This window comes from Tinamus guttatus, unplaced genomic scaffold (assembly GCF_059628265.1).
Source record: "Tinamus guttatus ecotype Peru unplaced genomic scaffold, ASM5962826v1 Tinamus_guttatus_pri_ptg000389l, whole genome shotgun sequence".
NCBI lineage: Eukaryota > Metazoa > Chordata > Aves > Tinamiformes > Tinamidae > Tinamus > Tinamus guttatus.
The window spans coordinates 404046-426873 of record NW_028288923.1 but is presented as its reverse complement, the minus strand read 5'-3'; the positions used below and the strand labels follow the sequence as shown (position 1 = coordinate 426873).

At 43.2% G+C, this 22828-nt stretch overlaps 1 protein-coding gene across 1 annotated transcript; it reads left to right on the top strand.

Moving 5' to 3' along the window:
• Window positions 1-812: 812 nt before the first annotated feature.
• CDH5 (cadherin 5) lies at window positions 813-13400 on the top strand. The gene is made up of 12 exons (XM_010221574.2): window positions 813-831; window positions 3487-3691; window positions 6408-6696; window positions 6780-6896; window positions 7852-8016; window positions 8409-8596; window positions 9180-9433; window positions 9574-9716; window positions 10296-10420; window positions 11432-11540; window positions 11818-12063; window positions 12806-13400. The coding sequence occupies exons 2-12, from the start codon at window positions 3500-3502 to the stop codon at window positions 13297-13299; spliced, it is 2322 nt and encodes a 773-aa protein (XP_010219876.2). The 5' UTR covers window positions 813-831; window positions 3487-3499; the 3' UTR covers window positions 13300-13400.
• The last annotated feature ends 9428 nt before the right edge of the window (window positions 13401-22828 follow it).

Genomic DNA, 22828 nt, shown 5'->3' with positions numbered 1-22828 from the left:
ATCATTTTGCAACAGGTTTTCAGGTAGGTATTTGCACTCCTGACTGTTTAATCATCAGAGTGGCTATTTACTCGAAAGTACCATCATGCATATGAAAAGTCATTTTATAATCTGTTTTCAGGTAGGTTTTTGCACTCCACGCTTTAGTTATCAGTGGAAACCACTTGCACTCCACGCTTTAGTTATCAGTGGAAACCACTTCTCAAAAGCATAAAGTTGACAAAAGGACAATGGAAAATACCCTACCAGGTAGCCATGCACAATGTGCATTCAAATCAATTCAATAATCTGGAGAACACAAAGCTGCACGCTGTTTGGAGGACAGATCTATTTTAAAATATGAACCTTGATGAGAATAGGTCAGCTTCAATAAAAAAGAAATGACAGAAACGCTGAATAACCACCCAAAAAATAAAGTTGTGTCTGAGAAAGCAACAAGAAAATACAACTGCCCCAATCATGTTGCACACTTTACTTGGAGAGCGTAGTTTCTAAGTGAAGTTACTCGAGTTTGAAGATCTGCCCTAGTTCCCTGACCCCCTGCACGTCCTCAGCTCTCCTGCCAGAGCCCGCGCTCCAGGGAGCGCGGAGGAGCCCGTTCCTGCAGCGCAGACACCAGCTGCAGCGCAGGGAACGGCTCTGCCTGCCCGAGCGCTTGGCGGCCGCCTCCTCCAGGCCTGTTAGAAGCTGCTCAGCTAGAAGCTGCTTAATTATCAGATGAAGAGACTGGGAGAAAAAATCTGAGATGCTGCTGTGACTCTGACCCTGGTCCACTGGCAAGAGTTGGCAAATACATTTAAGTCCTGTGTGCATCCTATGTGCTGTTTGAAGGTAATGCTGCTTTTTACCTAACTGCAGTACTTTTCACTCCCTGGGAAGGCTTTATCGGTTCATGATTGTCCAGCCATTCCACGTCCTGGAAAGGCAGCATGAAGCACTGCTATGAACTGCTTTCTTCTAACAGTGTTTTCTCCTGCTTACCTAAGAACCGTGCATTAACCTAAATGTGCATTACGATATACACATTGCAAAGAAAGAGGTAATGTATCCTTCTCGTATTCTTTGGAGCTCATCTTTCGATTTCTCACTGCTTACTATATTCATGCATTTACCAGTGGACTTAAATATGATAAAGATGATAATTTAATTAGAAACTGAGGGTTCTGTGAGGCACTGGGCCACATTCTGCTCTTGGATTAAGTTTAGCACAGCTTCATTAAGCATGGCAATTTTGGAGGAGTTTAGATTGTGCAAAGTAAAATTTACTACTTTCTGGGAAAAAAAAAAAAAGTGTTAGCTGCTTTGTATCATAGGGTTCAATCCAGTGTAAATTCAACAGGATTCTTCGCATGGAGCTACTTAGGAATACTGGAGTGGGAATAGCAGAGAGAAAGGAGGAAGGCAGCCAGAAAAACTATGGAGTCCATCAGATACCAGGCAAATGTCTCAAAAAAGTTAATGAAAGTTCATATGAATTCTCCATCATATGAGGCTTCACTACATGGACTCACGATTTATATTTGCTGCTCTTCAATGTTACAGCTGATTATTTACCAAAAGAACTTGTGAAATGCAAACTTTTAATTGGCACTGCTTTGTCTGTATCTCTCCTTCAAACAATTCTAATAATTACTCCCTATGTACAAGAATAAACTATATGACATGAGCCACGTGCTCCATAAATCAGTTTGAACACCCAAATCTCTCCATTAGCTGTCTGTGGTGCCCTGAAGACCAAGAGTTATTTGCTAAAATAACCTAATTTAAAAAATGAGTAATGTTAGTGGAAAACTAATCACCTGCTGAAAGAAAATATAGGAGCGGAGAAAGTTACTCAGCTATTTGAATAAACCAATGGGCACTTCCGCCAAATGAGAAATTCTGAAAAATGCCACGGATGAGGTAGAGGGCAGCTTTTGCAAGGGGCTCTTCTGTCCTAGTCTCTGTTTGACCCGATGCAGCAGAGACGCTGCAAAAGCGTCGCCAGAGAATCCATTAACGGTTGCTCGGAGGAAGGGAACCCACCGCACACCCTGAGCCCCGCAGACCGGCTCACCGGGACCTGCCCGCTCAAGTTCCAGCAGAAACGTGCATCTATTTAAGGAGATTCCAGCTAGTGCAGAGGGCAGAGGAAAGGCCTGTGCCTAAAGCTGGGCCTAGGGATCTTACCACAATGCCCAGCACCATCACACATATGGCCAAGCAACATCCTAGTCTTCTCACAAGTGCTTTCTCTATCACTAGCCAGCCTTAGCTTAGCTTCTAAGGAACAAAGCTGTTTTACATCGGTGCTTTCCTGCACATTGGCAAATAAGGAACGTTTTGCAGCTTCTATACAACAAATGCATACATGAAAAATACACAGGAAAGAAAATACTTCATATTGGAATAAAATGTTTTTACTGATAATGATGATGAACCATGGGTTAACACTGATTGCCTCGTTACCACAGAGCAATTTTGGAAACATCTCTCCACCTTCCTGCCCAAAATATTAATGTAATCTTACATTTAGCAAACTGTGTGATGTCAACTTAGCTTTATTGCAATTAACTGTTTCATTTTTGATGTACATGCTGACAGCTCCTAAAAGCTAATGGAAAAGCATTTATGTATAATTTGAAGTCTGATTATTTGAGTGTTAAAGTTCTTTCACAGTGCTTTATATTGCAAAGGAAAAATTTCGAAAGAAAATTAATCAGCTTTGCTACTTTAAATGAACTTCTCAATCTGATGTGAAAGTCAGGTCTAAAGTTTGCTAATATTAACATATGATTTAAAAATGGTTTCATCAGAGAATAATTTTATCATATGGTAAAACCTAAGTAGAAGGGATAAAGGAACTTTATACATGTCGTCAAATCTTCGAAAAGAGAAGGAATCTAATCAATAAATGAGCTCTTTGAGCAAGATAATTTTCTACATTGTGCTTGGAATTGATTGAAGATTTCACAGGAATCATTTTTTTCCACCAAAAAACAGGTTTTATTCTAAATCAATATTTTCCATATAAGATACCGATTAAAGCGTATTTTGCGTCAGGGAAAGTCAAAACGTTGCGTTCTGGTCTGTCAGGCTGGAACACATGATGTCAAGTTGCGTTAACAGAAACGTGGACCCGGCTCAGCCACGGAGCGGCCTCCTGTGTCCAGGGCCTGGCTGCCACCCAGGGCATCTCGGCTACCGGAGCTGCCCGTTGGTTAACGGCGGAGCCTCATGGAGGTGCCGGCTTTAACGCCAGCTCTGGGAACCTCCCTTTGTCTTTTTCCCTTTTTTTTTTTTTTTAAACAGTTGTCATATCATCTGGTTATAACAGTTTTGTGCTGGAAGAAGCTTGATATTATCAGTTTGACCAGATGAAAAAGTAAAGAAAGTAATGAAACTTCCTAGAGAAGGAAAGTCCATTTGCTTTTCTATGGGTGCTCTCTCTGGTTAAGGTGACTCCATTATTTTTACACATTTCTCATATTTTATTTTACTTTCTAGGCTACAGAAGAAGATGAAGACTTTTATTCCACTCTTCCTATTGTTCTTGGCTCCAGCCTTGGCTTATAAAGAAGGTCTGAAAATAAAAGAAAATTTCTCTTCTTCAAACAATCCCGGTCATAAACGACTTAAGAGAGACTGGATATGGAACCAAATGCATATCAAAGAAGAGATTGATACTCCATTACCACACCATGTTGGAAAGGTAAATAATAGTCTTTTGTCAATGACTAGTTAGAAATGCAAGCAGCAAATGAGTGTCCCGAATGTTGGCCCTTTTTTGCATTTTCAGCAAAATAGAAGGAAAACCAGGAAATAGAAATGGGATTTAATAACATGTTACATTCTTAAGAACACAGGGACAGAGTAAATCTAGAGTGATGTGAAGGAGATTAGAATTCCTGGGAAGAATACAAATAAATTTTAGAGAATGGCAGGCGTGGAGCAGCCAAAGCAAAGGACCAGTTGCACTGCCTGCCGGGGTAAAGTTAGAAGGAAACCTGGAAGCTGATGTATGTCAATTATTTTCCTTTTACTGGAAAAGTTAGCACCACAAAGTAGTTCCTCAATTTAGTTCCTCCTTTAGTAGATAATCTACTTCATATTTTAGTTGGAATCAAAAGCAGTTCAGTTTAAAAGACTTATAATCTGTAACCTGAGTAGATTAACACAACAAGAAAACCTCTCGCACACAATATTCAGGGCCCTTTTTACTCTGCCAAGAAGCACCATATTTCCAGAAAACGTTGTCTGTCCTCCACATCCATCCACTGTGCTTCAGTGCCACAGCAGAACCTTAAAATGCCAGACACAATTACTGAATTTGTACCTCATTTCTAACAACAAAGCTCAGAAATGCTTAATGTATCATTGCAGTTTCATGCTTCTGCATTTCATCCATCATTCAATTTTTGGTGTACTTGGAGTATTTGGTTGCAGGATTGTTGCTTTAAAAAGCAGAATTTCTATCTCTCAGCTTGGTTACACAAACCAAAAATGCTGTGTTTAGGACATGCCTCACACAACCGAAAAACTTTGTTTCACAAAGTGAAAGCAATTAATTGTTAAAAAAAAAAAAATGCAATGAGCATTGACCTGCTTGCAAACTCATTTTCTCCAGGGCAGCACTCATAAAATCCTATGATTAACTGCACATCAGCCAGACAAAGTTCCTCCAATCTATCTAGTCTTTCAAACTGAACCAGTTTGACACTTCTCAGATAAATGCAGTTGTTCGATTTCCTCCCATGCACAGCAATGAGCATCTGTCAAGGCTGTCCTGGCAAAGCGACGCAGCCCCTCCTGCATCCGCGCTGCTTCCCGGCGGAGAGTACGGGAGGGAGGCAGCAAAGAGCCCACGGGCGGCTCCGGCTGACACGGGGTAGCCCTGGTCTCAAGGAGGTCAGCAGGAGACTGAGGAGAACATTTCTATGCCTGGAGCTGCCCTCAACAAGGGTAACCCGCTCCGTGCTGGGCTCTGGCCTCTCGGCCGTGGATGGCCCTGCTGACTCCTGCAGTGCCCACGCTCTGCACGTTGTATTTGCAACACTGAGCACTCGCTAAACCCTCCACAAAGGCCACGGCAGCAGCATGGCAGAATGGAGCAGCAGCTGCAGGAACATCCTGCTAGGTTTTGGGTTTATCTTTTGTGACTTTTGGAGGTTCATCCTCAGTTTTAGCAAGGGCCATCTTCAAAGTCTGCCTCTGTTACACTGAACAAGCAAATAAAAATTAAGCAAGGCAGCACACTACTCCCATCTTTGAGACCAAGGTGGGCTTATTTCTTACCTCACATCTCCAGGGCTGTAAGCTCTTCTTCAGCAGCCCCAGCAGCCAAAAGCATGGTTATGTACGTGGAATGAGGAGAGAAAATCTTTAAGACACATTTCAAAATAGAAAGCCTAAATGAAAGGATATTGGGCAGTAAATGACAGCTACAGGATAAATCAAATCCTGAATAACAAACAGCTGCAATTTATGATAACATCAGTAACAAAAGACTGGAAAATCTTGGTCAAACCTGCAATTATCAATAGTCTGCTGAAATAAGAATGCTAATATAGTGCACGGAAAACTGTGGTTTAAGCCTGCTATCAGTGTACTGAGATAAGTGAAAGTATAGACACAGATGAATCATCAGATTACACCCAGATCAAACTAAATAATGCACAAGACCATTTGGAATCGGATTAAATTACTCTTATAAACTGATTAATGTTCATTCTTTTTACCCCATACCTTTCTTCATTGCACATAATCTTAAAATTTAAGCCCTAGGGGGTAAAAATTTAATCTTATTGTCATAAGCATAAGCCTAAAATACTGATCATAAAGGAACTACTATGACTACTGACAGGAAAGCTGTGGAATATGGTAGGAGTTCTGCTAAATGCTAAGTAATACACAATAACACTGAACAATGTCAACATACAGAATAACGCCAAATAACGCTGCAAATACGGATGCGATACCACAACTCGGTGAGACCTGGGCAGGCCTCTGCTACTACCTGCAAACAAGAACAGCTCAAACGAACAGGGCAGTGCTGAACACCGTAGTGAGGTTAATACTTGCATCTATGACTGCACGAACAATTTATATCTTTAGGAACTGTGATATATAATAAAAAAAAGAAAAAAGTCTATAAGCAAACAAGTTTCCATCTAGATCCAAGTTTCATGCTACGGGCCTGGATATAGGATGCAAGTAGGATCCTATATAAAGCAGGATAGTAGTAGGATCCTGGATAAAGTAGCTACTGTGTGTTGAGCAATGCTCCAGCAGCCATCAAACTTCTGGATGGCTATTCTGGCCTCACACTCAATCTGACAGGGGTCTCGGTTAGCTGCATCATCTGGTTAAAACTGTTCTGCATCCAGGTGACAAAGCTCCCTTTTACCTTTTTGTGTTCTGCCTTCCAGATCATGTCGAGTGTAAGGAACAACAACGCTAAGTATATTCTTGAGGGTGAATATGCCAACATCATCTTCAAAGTGGAAGAAGACAGTGGTGATGTATATGCATTTGAGAGGCTAGACAGAGAAAAAAAAGCAGAGTATGAGCTGACAGCTCTCATTATTGACAGAAGAAATAACCAGTCGCTGGAAGCACCATCTAAATTCATTATCAAGGTTTACGACATCAACGACAATGCCCCGGTGTTTGTACAAAAGGTGTTCAATGGATCTGTCCCAGAAATGTCACCAGTAGGTACGTTCTTCATCCGCTCACTCCCCTTTGTGACCCTGATTAAAGAGCAGAATCTGTGAATTATCTGGGTAATTCTTTTCTAGGAACCTCGGTCACCAAAGTGACAGCTGTAGATGCTGATGACCCAACAGTCACAGGTCATGCCACGGTCACCTACCAAGTCATTAAGGGAGACGAATATTTCACAGTTGATGACTCTGGTAGGTCAGATATGCAAATGTCAAACTTCTAGCTTATGCTTTATAAGGAAACACAGTTTTAAGTCTTTTTCTTTCTGGACCAGGTGAAGAACAAATTACAAATTCAATTATTGATTGTAATTTAGAAAGATATTTCCTTCATACTGGCGCAGTGCCCCTGTCTGCATCTGGAAATGAAGTAATAAAGTTGGGATATTGGGTGTCATGACCTAAATGAGAAGATAAAAAGTCCTTTTTTTTTTCCCCCACTAAGGAAGAGACTGACTGGGAGCTAATTTAAGTTTATGTTTCCAGTTTGGCACAGATATCATTCCTGTGACCAAGCAGAGAAAGGTGAATACATAAATCCAGGAACTGCATTACTGATATGAAAAACTGACAAAAATGCTATGAAAAGATAAGCAAGAGGTAGATGGTGGTTCCATCCATAAAGAATTCCCTATAGCTTTGCAGCTCTGCAGTTAGGAGGGCTAGGTTATCAGCTACCCAAATCAGCTAGGACCTGCAGCAGGTCACTACATACAACCTGATGTGCATTTTATTGGTTTGATTTTGATATGTGGTTTCCAATTTTATAATCAATAATTTACCACTTTTTGTCCCTAAATTTTCTCCTTTAAGCTTGTCTTCTTTAAGCTTAAAAATATACCAGTGCCACTTGTAAGCAGAAAGTCTGTCAGCTCAGATAAAGTAGCAGTCAGCCAAGCGCTATAGGGACCTCAGTGCTATAGGGACCAAGTTTAGGTACTGCTAGAATCAGCTATGCTTGTAAGAAGCAAAGATCAGTTTAAAGGAATGTATTCTACAAAACCTCTCAAGTATGCCAATAAATAAAAAGATTTCTAGCATTCCTAGCATTAGAAAAACACCATTGTTAAAAATGCTACTTAAGCAAAAAATTGAGATGTCAGACATGCTACAAGATCTAACCATTCTCAATGTTGTTCTTTTAAAGGTGTGATTTTTACAACCAGGGCTGATTTGGACAGAGAGAATCAATCAACATATGAAATTATTGTTAAAGCAAAAGATGCCCCAGGCTTTTCTGGGGATTCAAGCACAGCTACGGTCATTATCACGTTAAGCGACATCAATGACAACTTCCCAGTATTCAAGCACCGTAAGTATAAAGCAGGAGTGTAGCAGTTGCAAACCAAGGGTTGGCAGGGCTAAAACAAACTGATATCGGAACTCACCACAATCATTTGTTTCTTTAAAATGGATGAAAGAATTCCACATACTCAGAGGCGCTTCTGTATTTCAGCTCTAGCTACATTAATCCAGCTGATGCACCCCTAGAGCAGAAAAAGATTGATATTAACTTTATCACTTTGCACTTTTGATAAATTTTTTATGAAAGTCTAACATTCTAAACATTGTCAAGATTTTGTGCAAGGTGTCTGTAGAGACTGATAATTCTCAGGCAAATATTGTTCTATATGTCTAAAAAATACAAATGATTCAAACTAAGTACTAACTTCCATGCACATTCTTCTTTGTTTACTTTAACAGCATCGTTTCACTTTAAAGTTCCTGAAAATGTTTCAGTAGGAGGAGAAGTTGGCAGAGTCAAAGTGGAAGATGTTGATGAACCACAACATAGAAATACAAAATACAGTTTTGTCAGAGGAAATTACAGGGACACCTTCGAAATTGTAGCAAATCCATTCACAAACGAAGGAATCATTAGGCCAAAGAAGGTATTTTTCCCTAGTAACAGAAAGATCACTGCATTGTTTTCAAGAGTGATTCTGTGTACAAATAGGAATAGCAGTGGAAATGCCGGGAAGTCGCAACACGCAGCATGCGCATCCCGAAGGAAGTGGATGTTGTTTGTCACTGCCTGTCCCAGCTATCGGTCAGTGCAGCCAGGAATCTGCCTGGGTGACTGCAGAACAGAAAGCCTGGCCTGCAGGAGGAGAATCTGGCCCTCACCTTCCTTCCTTAAACTAGTGATGAGTCGGATGTAGCCTGGGGGGAGATAGCACAGACTCTGAAGGGTGACTATTCATACAGAAATATAAAAAGAAAATTATTTAAACCAAGAAGCTTTGCTGAACTTTGAATGCTGAATACATTTGTTCAAAATCAGAAGTTGCTCAAGCCGCCCTACTCATGAAAGGGCAGCTTGGGAAGGGAATGCTTTCCCAAGAATGTAATTGAAATTTGCTAGCATTTCCAAAGAAAAGCCAAGCACAGAGCTTTAGTTTGCATAGACAGCCAGCACAAGGTTTACTTAGATATCAACAAAACTAGAATATCTGTTCGTCTTTTTTTTTCTAGCCCCTGGACTTTGAAAAAGTTGCTGAATACAGGTTTGACATTGAAGCAACAGATCCCACAGTTGATCTTCGCTATTTTAAATCTGGTGGTTCTAGGAGCATCTCAACAGTTACCATTGAGGTTATCGATGTTGATGAGCCTCCTGTCTTCACCAAGCTGCCATATAATTTTAAAGTGAGGGAAAATGATCCAGAAAAACGAACACTTGGCTCAGTTTGGGCACATGACCCTGATGCAGCTAAACGGAAAATCAGGTAACATGACACTAGTTTCAGTAATTCTATTTGAAAATTGAAAAATTACTAATGATCCCAATAATTTGATAAATAACTAAGATGCTTTTGCTATTATCTTAACCTTTGTATTAACATAACACTTTTTAAACAAAAAACAGATTTAGTCGCCGAAGAGCCAGTCCTAACGGAGACTACATTAGAGTATCTGATACGGGAATTATTCAGATTCCTAAACCTCTGGACCGAGAATTCAGTGCCTCCTACAACATAACAGTAGCAGCCCAGGAAGTCCTTGAGGATGGTAAGTACTGTTCATTTTCTTCTTTAAAATAAATCGGAATTTGACTTTACAACAAGACTATTACTTATCAAAAAGAAATGGCTCAGCCTGACAGCTTGTTCACACTAAGCACAAATGAAGCGGATGCTCACAGGCCTTGCACAATAATCTTAAACGTTGAGTGACAGCGTCTACGCCAGGGCCAGGACCTGTCCTGGCCTCTGTGCCAGCAGCCTTAGCACTAAGGGATCATCTTGGACACTACAGTCACAGAGGCTGAAGAACAAGAAGCCGTTAGCAATTATCTTTTTTATCTCTTCTTCCTCACAAAGTCTGGATAATTTAGTCCACTATGAGAGTTGCTAGGAAATACTTGGAATCCATCAAAGGGAAGTCAGACTGAAGGATGGAGCTAGGAACTCTCCTCGTTCATCACAGAGCAGGCACACGGGTGGACACAAGCAAGGGGAAAAGGCGCCAACGTATCGCCACGATTCCTCACGGCGAGGAACTCAATCATCTTGAAGGTCTTTTCCAACCACACCGATTCTATGAGTCTATAATGATTCTGTGACATGTGCTGCTCTTGGTTCTTCTCAGGCCGGCTTTCTGACAGAGAATCACACGCCCAGGTCCACATCACAGTTACTGATGTAAATGATAATGCTCCAGAACTTGTTTATCTTGAGGAACCTCGAGTGTGCGAAAATGCTGTACCAGGAAAGGTGAGAAAGGAGCTTTTTTCCTTACTTCTGAATTATCGACTTGCAAGTGTAAGCGAAACATGTCTTCTGTTAAATAATTAGTCTCAGTTTTCACAGCCAAACGCCTGATCTGAAATTATTTTCAGCAATTTCCAAACTGTCTGAGGTCAGAAGTCTTTCTTTAGGGCTGCTAAGCTATAGACATTTATCTGCTTACCCACATGAACTGCACCGTTCCTCCCCTCCAGGCTTGTAAGTATGTGCATGCATTAGCAATTGAACTGTGAAGTCGCATCAACACTTGCAAGGCAAAGATCAGCAGTTGCCACACTGCCACATGTAACGCTACTGTAGTGTTTATCAGGACAACTGTTTGCATACAGAAGTTGTTTAGCATTTGTGTTTTTAGATATTTGGGCTCAGACACATATATTTAGCCTACATATATATATACATATATATCTCATGTCTGATTAATTTGCAGTCTTTGGAACAGGTTGGACTCTTGGAAAGAATCTGTAAGAAAACACAAGGTATTATCTCACCTATAACTTGATGTCACCTTAACCAAACTACTATTGGGATATAATTGTACACATCTCGTATATATTACACATCTACTGCATTGCAGGTCAAAGTTTTCAAAAACAAAGCGGTCATTCAGGAGTGGAAGTCTCAACAACATTCAAAGACTTAGACTCTTATCTCTAAATAAGTCAGGCTTCAGAAGAGAGCCATCTCGAGCATTCATTATGCATGCTTTTTAGTATGAGGCATTTTTAATGCTTTAATTATCCAAGACTTTGTCTTTTGTCTCCCACTTGTCAGTGAAGTTAAATTACTATTTTAGGGAAAAGACAGTGCTCTTTTTCAAGCTTCCCTTGGAAGAACTACAAGAGGAGCACCATGAATGTCTTTGTCTTGCCCTTTACTAAAATGTTACACAGGATACACTGTAATTTAGTTACTGTAAGCCTTTTCAGCACTGGAGGCAACGCATACGGAAAATTATGATCTCTTCCATCTTTCCAGGTAATCGTCAGGATTTCAGCCACTGACAAGGATGAAGTGTCACCTGCAGGTTTCTTCAGATACTCCCTGGCCACAGAGGACAGCAACTTCTCTTTGATCGAGAATCACGGTAGCGTATCCCTGCACAGGATTTTCTGAGTTATCCCAAGTGAGAGACTAGATGCAGGGCAAAAAACCTGCAGCTGTAACCTAAGTTTGGCCCAGTTGAGCTATTGCTATTTTAAAGGCTTAGCCTACTACAAAAATGTTTTGGCACTATGCAGGTTTGACTGGCTTCCCTAAAGGCTTGCTCAGTCTCAGCAGATGATACACTAATCTAGATGATGTATCTATAGGGCAAATCGGGTGGAGATTATCACTTAAGTATATGTTATTACTTCTTCCAGATAATACAGCTAATATCACTGTCAAATACGGACAGTTTAATCGTGAACTTGCAAAAATCCACTACCTGCCTGTCATCATCTCGGACAACGGCGAGCCTGACCTCAGCAGCACAAATACACTGGTCATCAGCGTCTGCAAGTGCAATGAAAAAGGCAACTTTACTTTTTGTGAGGAAAGAACTAAGCAAGTTGGAGTTAGTATTCAAGCACTGGTGGCAATTTTCATCTGCATCTTCACAATCAGTAGTAAGTATCTGAATCTGTAATGTTCTCTGATCTAAAATGTGGAGTTTTTTTTAACTGAGTCCACAAAATCCTATAAAATTACTGTGAAAGCAGAAATACTCTATTTGAACCATTTAATTAGCTCTTTTTACCAGGTCTGTTGGCATATTTTCAACTATTAAACTGTATTTATTCTATTGGAAAGGTTATTCCAGGTATACATAATATACTGGAGTCGTCGTTACCAGGCTCACACACAGGTAACACAAGAAATTTGTGCCAGCACAGCAACAAAAGGATTCTTGTCTCCAAAGGCTAGAGTAGTCCAGACAGCCTTTAACCAGTCCAATGAACATAAATATATCTCTAATAAATTAGTAGATCAACTATTTGCTGTGTTTGGAATCTACTAGAGGTTTTTCTTGCTTTAGAAATGGTCCCCATCACAAGTGCCACGGTATTAACAGGTTTTAATGCCTGCCATAAAATGATTTATTGATCAAGGCAATGGCTGATGGAGCTATTCAATGAACTTGTGGCACTATTCATTTGAACTCGTGACCCTGGTTCAAGAGTCACAATTCTGGTACAGACTGAACTGCTTTGAGAACAGACAAATCCTGCAATGTCTTGTATTTCTTCTCCCTCAAGAAAAAAAAAACAGACCTCCAGACTTTATATATTTGAAATGCAACTTGTTCACTCTGTTCCCTTTCACCTCTATTTACACTTGCTGATTTCTTTTTTCTTTTCTTTTTTGTAGTAATTGTATTGCTAATTCTGCTAAGAAAGAGACACAAGAAGGACTTGAGTGGTCTTGGGAGGAATGTGGCAGAGATTCACGAGCAGCTTGTCACTTACGATGAAGAAGGTGGTGGTGAAATGGACACCACGAGCTATGATGTGTCTGTACTCAACTCTGTCCGCAAGAATGGTATGAAGCCAGAAGCAGTGCCTTCTCCGTATGCACAGATTCAAAAACCTTCCGAAAATGTAACTTCTGGTGCTGGAGAGATGGAAATTATGATTGAAGTTAAGAAGGATGAAGCTGACAACGACAGGGATTTGCTACCCTATGACACACTTCACATCTATGGCTACGAAGGTGCCGAGTCTATCGCAGAGTCTCTCAGTTCTTTGGAATCGGGCTCCTCAGACTCAGATATTGATTATGACTTTCTAAATGACTGGGGACCAAGGTTTAAAATGTTAGCTGAGCTTTATGGGTCAGAACCAAATGAAGATTTTGTGTATTGAGTTCAAATTAGTCATCTTCTAATTAGCCAGTTTTCTCCTACCTGCTACAGATAGACATCAAGAGCCTTCCAAAGGCCAAGGAAGGATTCATAGCTTTTTACCCAAGCACTACCAGGTTTTCTGACAGAAAAACAAGAAAAAATGCTGACAGTGGCATTTCAGGGATGAAAAGAGTTAAATCTAGTTAAATCTACCAGCTCCTCCTAGCATTGCTATCCCTCCTAGCATTCTGCTCCTTCCCCACAGGGCTGCGCGGGGACCTGCTCGAGTCTTCCAGGACACGACTCTTCTCCCCACCCTGAAGAACGCTCCTCCTTAAAAAGCGCCTCCTCCTACAGTTTCTTCTTCATTCCTCCTCCTGTATTCTTTTACCCAGCACGCATTCAGGAACAGCACCCGCGGGGAAGGAGAAGCTTGGTGGCATTTGTTTAACCTCCTGTGTCCCAGGCCAACTGCTTTGCCTGGCCCTCCTGTAACGTCTTTCATTCATATTCCGTGCTTAAACTTACCCAGCAGAGGCAAGGAGGAACATATGGTCTACCACTTAATATTAACAATTCTTTCATCAATTGCAAGAGGAGGCATTATTTTTTTTCCTTTTTACCAATCTATTAATTATTCTTGCTTTATAGTCTTCTACTAAAAGTTTGAATTACTAAAGATAAAATTAAAGAGGATTTTTAGATGCACAATCTGGTTTCATCTGTCATTTTTAACAGCCTGATGATGATTTCAGGCACCTTTCTGGAGTGCTGTAATTCCTCTAGCTATAAGCAATTTTTTTTTTCTTTCTGTAAATAGGACCTCAATGTTATCCAATGGCATGGTATCCTGCAGGGCAGGAAATCTGGAGATCTGGGAAATATTAAGACTCCAAAACTGTAGATATCTCCAGATTGCAACATAGGTCTCTCTAGATCTCTAAAAAGGTTGAGTAAGTTTTCTATTCAACATTCTTAAAGGAATTCTATTATTTCAGGGACAAACAAACAAAAGGCCTCATTACTGTGAAACTGTTTTGACTTCTTCTAAGCAGGTACTGTAAAACGGGTATTTTCCATCTGGGAAAATATAGCAGACTTCCAAACCGGGATGCTGTATGTACCCTGCGCATCTGCGTGCACGGAAGAACCTCCCACGTCAGTGAGGTTGGAGCTGCGGTCCCCCTGTCCCTGGCAAGCACGTGCTCAGTCCCTCACGCGATGCAGAGGCGCCCGAGGGAAAGGAGGCAGCTCCGCACGGAGCCGCGCGGCCGCGCGCCCTTCCCAGGGAACGGGGCGTCCCGGCCCACGGGCCCTCTCGGCCTTGGCCGCGCGCACAGCCGGGGCGGCAGGACCTGTGCTCGAGCTCTGGGTGCTAGTCTAGCTGGTTTGATTATTTGAATGTGGTAGCTAACCAGATAACACTAAATCTTTTGCTTTTTTTCCTAAACCAGAGTAGAGGAACCTCACGACACTGCTTTTCCGTTATCCAGGACATCTCTGATTTACACCCCCTTGCTCCCAAAGGGCTTTCTCAGCAGGAAACAGCAATGCATTATAATACGGGCTCATCTTAGTCCTCCATTACTATAAAAAGGTGCCTAACACTACATTTAACAGGACACTAATGCATATTATCATCAATAATTCAAATCATTCCAATTTTCAAATATAAACTAAAGGAAAAAAAAAGTAGAATCCTGCCCATCAATCAGATCAGCTTTCGATCAGACCATTTACAAAAGAAGCACGTTGGGATCACAGTCTCGGTTTATTAGTTGGCTTCATTTTTATCTTGTTTAATCCAGTCAACACTGTATGCTATTGAGGTTCCATGTTAGCATGTTATAAAGAATTCTAACTAACAATACTTATCTTTTAAGTTTTTCATCAGTAATTAAAATATTGGCAGTCAACAGATAAAGTTAGTTAGGAAATTATTTAGTGCAGTAAATGAAGTTCTTCAGTTAGCATCATCTCAATTGTATTACCTGTAATCACTATTTTAAAATATGTTTTATAAGGTTATTGTAAGGAACACTGTATTGATTTCCACTGTATAAAGGGTTTGCACTGGATGTTTTCTTTTTACGTCACTGTACATTTTTTTTAAACTACATAAAAGTGAATTTCAAGTTTGGGTGTCCTGTGTACTAGAGAGTTCCACAAAGACCCTGCCAGGCTTCGGGCTGGCCTGAATCCAACCACAAAGACACTGCGATCGACATTCAAATCACACCTAAACTAGACACCGATTCACAAGCGGGCTTCCTGCAAGAGACTTTCTGTCCTGCTCCTTGGAAAGCCGTCAGGAGGAGCAGGGACGAGGAAAAGCCCAAGGGCGCAGCCTGGCTGTGCAGCCGCAGGGCTGAGCCCCTGCCGGGCAGCCCCACGGGACCCGCTCCGACCCTTCCCGCAAATCCCCCCCCAAACAAGGAACCCGGGCAGGAGCAAGCTCAGGATCAAACCTACATCAGCACAAGCTGTGCAGCAAACACGGCAGACGTGCTACCTGCGGTCTATTGAAATGCATTTCTCCAAAGAAAAAAATTCACAAAACAGTTACTTGTAACTCATAGCACAGACTTTCATAGAGGTTTTCATTATTAATCTAATTAATATGCATTTTAATTTCTTATCCCTAAAAGTATATAATTAATTATTATTTTACTACATTCAGACAGAGAAGTTCATGCCATTTAATAAAGGTTTTTTCTCCCACCCCAATAGATTTTTCCTGAAGTAACAACCTGTGATTGGAATCCTTGATACATGTCCCAGTCACAAAAGCTTTTTGAGAATTAACACCTGGCACCCTGCTGTACTTGCCAAGTAAGAGAAGTGAGCTAAGTGCCCTTTACCAAAATGGGTTTCCACTGCTCAGAGGAGAGACTTATACCAGCTATTGCAGTCTAGCACCACTGATACGCCATTGGGAAGAATGTAATGGCAAAAACCGCAAAAATAAAAAGATTAATTATAAAGAGCTTCTTGTTCAGCTCTTATTTTCTCTCTCCAGTTGGTGGATTCTCCCCTTTCTTCCCTTCAGGAACAAGGGGTGCTCCGGAGGGCCCCAGGCACCTCCTTGCGCCAGGGCAAGGCCGGAGGCAGCCCTGGCTCCTGCAGCGACTGCCAACTGCGGCACCCTCGGTGCTCCTGCGGAGGGGACGCGCTCGTGGCACTGGTACCCACGCAGATACCTTCTGTGGCTAGAAATAACGTTTTACTTAGTCCCCTTATATTTCAGGTGGGGCTAGGACAGGAAAAAAAAAAGCCTATTTCTCTTTCATAAATTTTTATAACTATTTGAAAACTTGTGGTGCAAAAAATAAAGCTGTGGTGGAATCATGCTTCCCAAAACAAAAGAAATCACCCGAGTCACATCTTTAGCATGTAAGGAAGTTACCACAACTTTACTGTAGGGTCATCAAATCTCATCAGGAACTCAGCAAGTGATTTTACCCTAATCTGATCGGTAGAAAAAGCAATATAGAAAACAAAGCTGGAAGCAAAGATACCCTTGCAGTCTGCATCAGGAGCAGGAAAAGAAAACAGCAACAACAAAACTCTTTTGTGAGCGATGAAAAAGCAGGGATTTTTCCTGACCTCTCCTAGTTTCCTGCCTTTGTTCCTCCTGACCTGCCAGAATTGCGTTTCCTTTGACTCACCCACAGCCAAGGCTGCCCACCTGCTTTCTCACCACGCTCGCCCTGGTTCACCCGGACAGCCACGGTCGGGCACAAACCCCTGCAATTCTGTCCTTCTAACAACAAACCCTCCCGAGGGCCGCCCGGAGCGTTGGCTCCCCGGGCCTGCACAAACCCCGCTGCAGATGTCCCTGGGCACAAGATGGACATTTCCAAGTACTTCTACACAACAGGGCACGTACAGAGAGCCCAGAACACAGCGAGTCCAAACCCCAAAACTTCAAAATGCTCCTTCTGAACAACTTGCTATGCTCCCCTCAACCCATTTAAAGAGTAAAATTGAAAAAAGCTAAAATAAAAAGCCAAAGAGCCTGAAAAGCCGGCTCTGACCCAGCCCCGTTACCGCGCGCCCGCACTGGATCGCGCCCCCGCAGGACGGAACACACGGGCCAGAGGCAGCGCGCGCTGCCGCTGCGGCCTCGTCCAGCCCCGGGGAGCCTCTGCCATGGCCGCGCGCGGACACGGGGTGGCACTCGCTGCCAGCGCGACGCCAGAGCCGCCGCTCCGCTCCCGCTCGCCCGCTCCACACTCACGGGCCTGGCTTTCCTCGGGATTTCTCTCCATCCCCGGTCCTGGCAGCTCCCACGAACACTTCATTCGTACTCAATAGAACTAATGATTTCAGAAAGTTCATTTAAACAGCTTTAAATACTGACTTCAAAAAACCTATTCAGCCTGTTGCAGTTGGAAAGGTGAATGAGCTTGGATTTTATGGGAAGCATTTATTCTTTTACACTTCAGTAATTAACCATTACCTTCTGTAAATAAAGCAGCGGAGGTGTGACTCAAGCAGGAGCTTGGAAGCGCACGGAGAGCAAGGTGGCGGCTCTGGGACAGGGTGAGCTGCAGACGTCGCCCTCCTCAGAGTGTCACCTCTCGGTGTCAGCTCAGGTGACGCCACCCTCGGCACGTCCACGCGCCCGCCGCCCTGGCGGGGACCCCACGCTCGGGCAGCTCCCTCCCACCAGCGCCTTCCCCTTGAAGGCCTGGGGATAACGGAGTAATTGGCTTAACAGTCTCCACAGTCTGTCTGTGCTTCAGTTTAAATGAGAGAGAGGGGGATGATCTTGCTCGCTGCATACGTGCACGAAGGACAAGGCCCAAAGGAGCTCCATGGAAGCAAAGGTTGCCAGGACGGGGAGAGAGAAAGGGGAAGTGTAGGCCAAAAACAGAGCAGGAAAAAAAAAATCTCCTCCCTCCGATTATATTATATAAAAAATATATATATATATAATATACAGGTAGCACCCTGTAGCAAATCCTCTGTAAGCAGGGGGCATCCCCACGGCCGAGGCTCCCTCGCTCCTCGGCCGCACAGCTGCTGGCTGCGGGCGCACGGATCCCATCTGCTCCCGCTCGCGCAGATGCCAGGGACACGCGCGGGGCCTGCGCCCCACAGAGCGGCCTCGGGCCCCCTTCTCCTCCAGCGCACAGGGCATGTTCCCCCGACACGTGCGGCGCAGAGTGGCCGCCCACCAGGCAGGAGGGCCAACACGCAAGCGCCACTGAGGCCGGCCCGGGCTCACGCGGCCTCGGCCAGGCCGCAGGGCCACAGCGGGGGAGTCTCACCCACCTCTATGCGGGCAAAACTTAGCTGCAAGTCCCTGGCAAGCAGACACAGGCATGCCACGAGCACAGCTCTCATGTACATCGCTTCCAAATGAACTGCGGGACCATGCAGGCAATTTCCTACTGCTTTTTGCAGATTCAGAGGAGGGAAAAAAGAAAAAGAGAATACACATCAAATAACATATAGGATTTTTTTTTTTATTTGCTCTTCCTTCATAAAGAGGAGGAGTGAGTCATTTTAAGCACTCGGAGTGTGCCGAAATGGAAGTTTCCTGAGTTTCTTTTCTTTCCACATCTGTGAATCAGCAACCTTCTGCATATCCCTTATGAGATGAAGCATGGGGAGTGCAGCGCCTAACATCTGCCCACCCGCATGTGCAGATGCACGTACAGAGGCAGGTCAATCCTCTTAACCCCAAGAGATTTTACAGTGCTGCACTTGGACAGAAAGGGGCTGTCACGAACTCATCCCTCCTCAAGCAGGAGGGATGAAATGGGGATCAGACGGTGCCTGTCAGTCCACTGTGATTTTCCTGCCTTCTTCTGAGCATTAACTACTTAATCATGCAGGGATAAGGCTCTTATTGAACATGACCTCTGTGATTTCGCTGTCCCCACATGCTCAGCTGCCCACTTCCAAACAGGCAAGGCCGCCTGCAAGGACTCAGTGTGGTCCAAAGGACACTGATATATATATTTCACTCTAAGCTCTACCGCTACGAGAGCGGGGCCACATTATAGTCTTTGGATGAAAGGCAAATCATGGCATGGTATATACTGCCGGCTCAGAATAAAGATTTGAAAGCTGTTATAGGACCCTGCAGATATGTTTATATCATAGAAATGCTGCTGGAAGTTTAATTACACTCATACTATTATACGCTGCTCTGCTAGGGAAGCTATTCAAGCCCTTTCAATAGTGTTTTGCTGTAATGGGAAGAGCTTAATCTGCAACGAAGCACGCCTGCTGCACAGAAAACATTATAGCAGTTGATCTTATTCCTTCTAATGCACTCATTTTAATAGCTTTTTTTTTTTCCTACTCCACCTATCAGTTGCTCTCTCTCTACACAGCACAATTGCTGTTTATCTGCTATTTGTGACTAGCTATAACTTTCAGGTTCATCTTAGGGGAACTTCACTCAACCTAAAATTGGCATATCTTTGCTATACACCTCATTTCATATGAGGGACCTGAAGGGTTCTTCCCAAATCCAGACCATGCGATTACGCGGCACGAAGGTAGCCCATTTCTGCACATTAATAGAGTGTGGCAACACCTACCCTACTGAGAAGCCCAGTGGGTATTTTTCCAGAAGCAGCGACAGGAAGGACCAGCACAGGGTGAGCTGGGCTCTCCAGAGACTCGCTCTTCCCAGACCCGATGTCAGAGAGCGGGAGGCCAAGCAGAACTAGAGGCCTCTCTCCTTTGAGCACAGCGTAACTTCAGCCTTGCCGTCACCCTCACGCACATCGTGCTGCCAACAGCCAGGGCCAACCATCCTCTCCGTTTTCCTCCCACACACCTTCTCCCTGCCCTTTCACCTCAACTTTTCCAAACAATATCTCAAATCCATTTTCCCATCAAACCTTTGCCCCTCCACATAATGCTCTCACACACACCTCTCCACTTCCTTACAGATAATACCATGTTCATAAAGACATCATAAATCTTGTACCGACTGGAAAAGAACAGAGCACAGCATAGCACAAGTTTGACCTGCAAAGCTTTAAGGTTCAGATTGATTCATCTTCAATGCCAGGACGTGCTTTGAGCCCATTTGGGCACAAAAGTTATTGCCATTGTCTGTCATGTATCTTCAGCCCCTAGCGCCATGTTTAAACATTAAGACATTCTGCGTAATCCCATCTCTAGTTGCAGCCTCCTAAACTCCTGCTTTTTGAGTAACAGCCTACTTGAGCATATAACACTAGATTATTTGCTGACCTAATTGCTTATTTTTTGAATAAGGAGTCCTGAAACACAGGTGATGACTGTTGGTATGTATTTCTCAAAGCAATAAATGAGTTCTGATCCCTTAATTCTCATGTAACCTGGAAAAATAGAATAAAATACATTATACACATAACATCTGGTGATGTCATATATCATTTGTTAAAAACTTCCTTTTTTCCTGCATTCGTTATTAATTCCACTCAATGCCAGGAAGATAATCTTGATAAACTCTCATCAGAGTGGTGTGACTGAATTAACATCACTATGCTGCCTTCACTTGATAAAACTTGGAATATCACACACCAAAAGCACAGGTAGACTTTATGCAACTCATGTAAGCTTCCAATTTTACCTGCAAGCCCACATAAAATAACAGCCCCAACATGTTCAGCTCCCCTGGGCTACTCCGTTTCCCATCCTCACCTCATCCACGCACATGACAAGACCTGCTAGGGAACACCAAGGTCCTGGGCAGCCTTCCTGACAGCCACTGCAGTGTGGCTGCTCCTTTCCTCTGTAAACCAGTGTCTTGACAGCAGCACTAAGCCCTGCTCTTCTTCACCTGCTGCCATCCTGGCACTCCTGCCCCACGAGCTCACAGCTGCAATAATTTAAATGCACTTGGATATGGGTGCCTGTTAAATCTAACATCTACATCAGGTGCCTCGCACAAGGCACATTGCTAATCAAGGGACAACTAAAGGGAAATGAAAGAACAAAATACCCTAAGCAGGGGGGACATACTGGCATTTTGCTGTCAGTTCACATTGTCAGGAACAAAATGATTTTGAAAGTAATAGAAAAGCAGTCTAATATTAAACATTGTCCTCAGCAAAGCTTTGAAATCCATTTAGGGTCCCCACTCGTAACACACCTGTATAATTACAACTGAAGGTATATTTAGCTTCAGACTTAAACACCCTCATGAAGTAGTGTGCTAAATAATGCATTCCCCTAGTGTTTTTTTAATGGAATATGTGATTTTTTTCCCAGAATAAGTTCTGCAGTTTCACAGGCATCATGTTTATACAGCACTCAAGAGTCCAGTGAAGCCCTAAGTACTCGCACCCACGAGAAGCGATCACTGACACACGAAATCCTCACTGTGCTCCCGCTGCTCCGTCTTTACCGTTCCCAGGGCTCAGTCCCGGGGAGCCGGCAGCACTGAGGGAAACAAGGGCCTTCCCTGCCCGCGGCCAGCGCAGTGTGGGCACTCGTAGCCCGCGGGTCCCCATCCCAGCCGGACGCACACGGAGCAGCGCGAGCAGCAGCTGCAGCCACCGTCCCCGCGGGCAGCGCGTCCCCACGTGTAACAACACAGGCTCCTACCTTTTCACATCTCCCTACCTTTCTTCTTTCCCAGAGACAGTCTACATACATTCACAGAGATTAAATTTTGATTTACGTGTCAAGACACTGAACCTCCCAGCAGCATTTTCCATTGCCATGCGTGTCAGCTGGTGTTAGCTTCTGAAAAACCATATTCTGTAGCGTGTTGCCAAAATAACAGCAAATCACAAAAGGCAGCAGAGAAGTGGTGACGCTATTTTCCGAGATTGCTATCATGGAAACATCTTTATCTTCCTAATATGACGTTTCACTGCAGAATGGAGGCAAATTCTTCCAGTAGAGCACGGTCCTGCTCAGGAAGCGGCCTAGATAAACTGGCATTGCCATCTCCATAGTTGCTCTTCCTCTGTTGTTAAGGTTCGTTGTATTTACAAGGAATGTTATGCATTTTCCTCATTAGGACAGCTAACAAATGAAGAAGTTCAAAGTCTGCATGTTCTCTTTACTTCTTAAACCTTGGGAATTTATAACCATTTTTTTTTCTGATGGTAAACAGTGCTACTACGAATGTGCAAAAACCTGGTAGTAAAGCAGTAAATATAATCATTATTTTATAAACACACAGAGATAGATATGTTTATATACACACATACTTTTACAATGGAAGAGCTTAATAGCTATTTCATTTCATCTTGACTCTCGCTTTTGTACTAAATAAAATCTGTTATCCGCATTTTGCCCATTTACAGATATTGCGTAAAGCACCTACATGCAAATGAACTTATTGCACACAAAATGCCAAAGGCTCCCAGTATAACTGACTTAATCTGGGCACAGTGGGATTTCCACTTGCACCCCAGCTGACCCTGGTCTTTTTAACTGTTCTTCCTTCACCCCACGGCGGCAGTTGCAGCTGACACACAGCAGACGGCACAGGCACCATGAGGTTCCTCCCAGCACACAGCCCGTGGCTGCAGATGGCCCTGCGACGCGCGGTGCTTCTCGGGGCGCCCTTCCCACGGGGG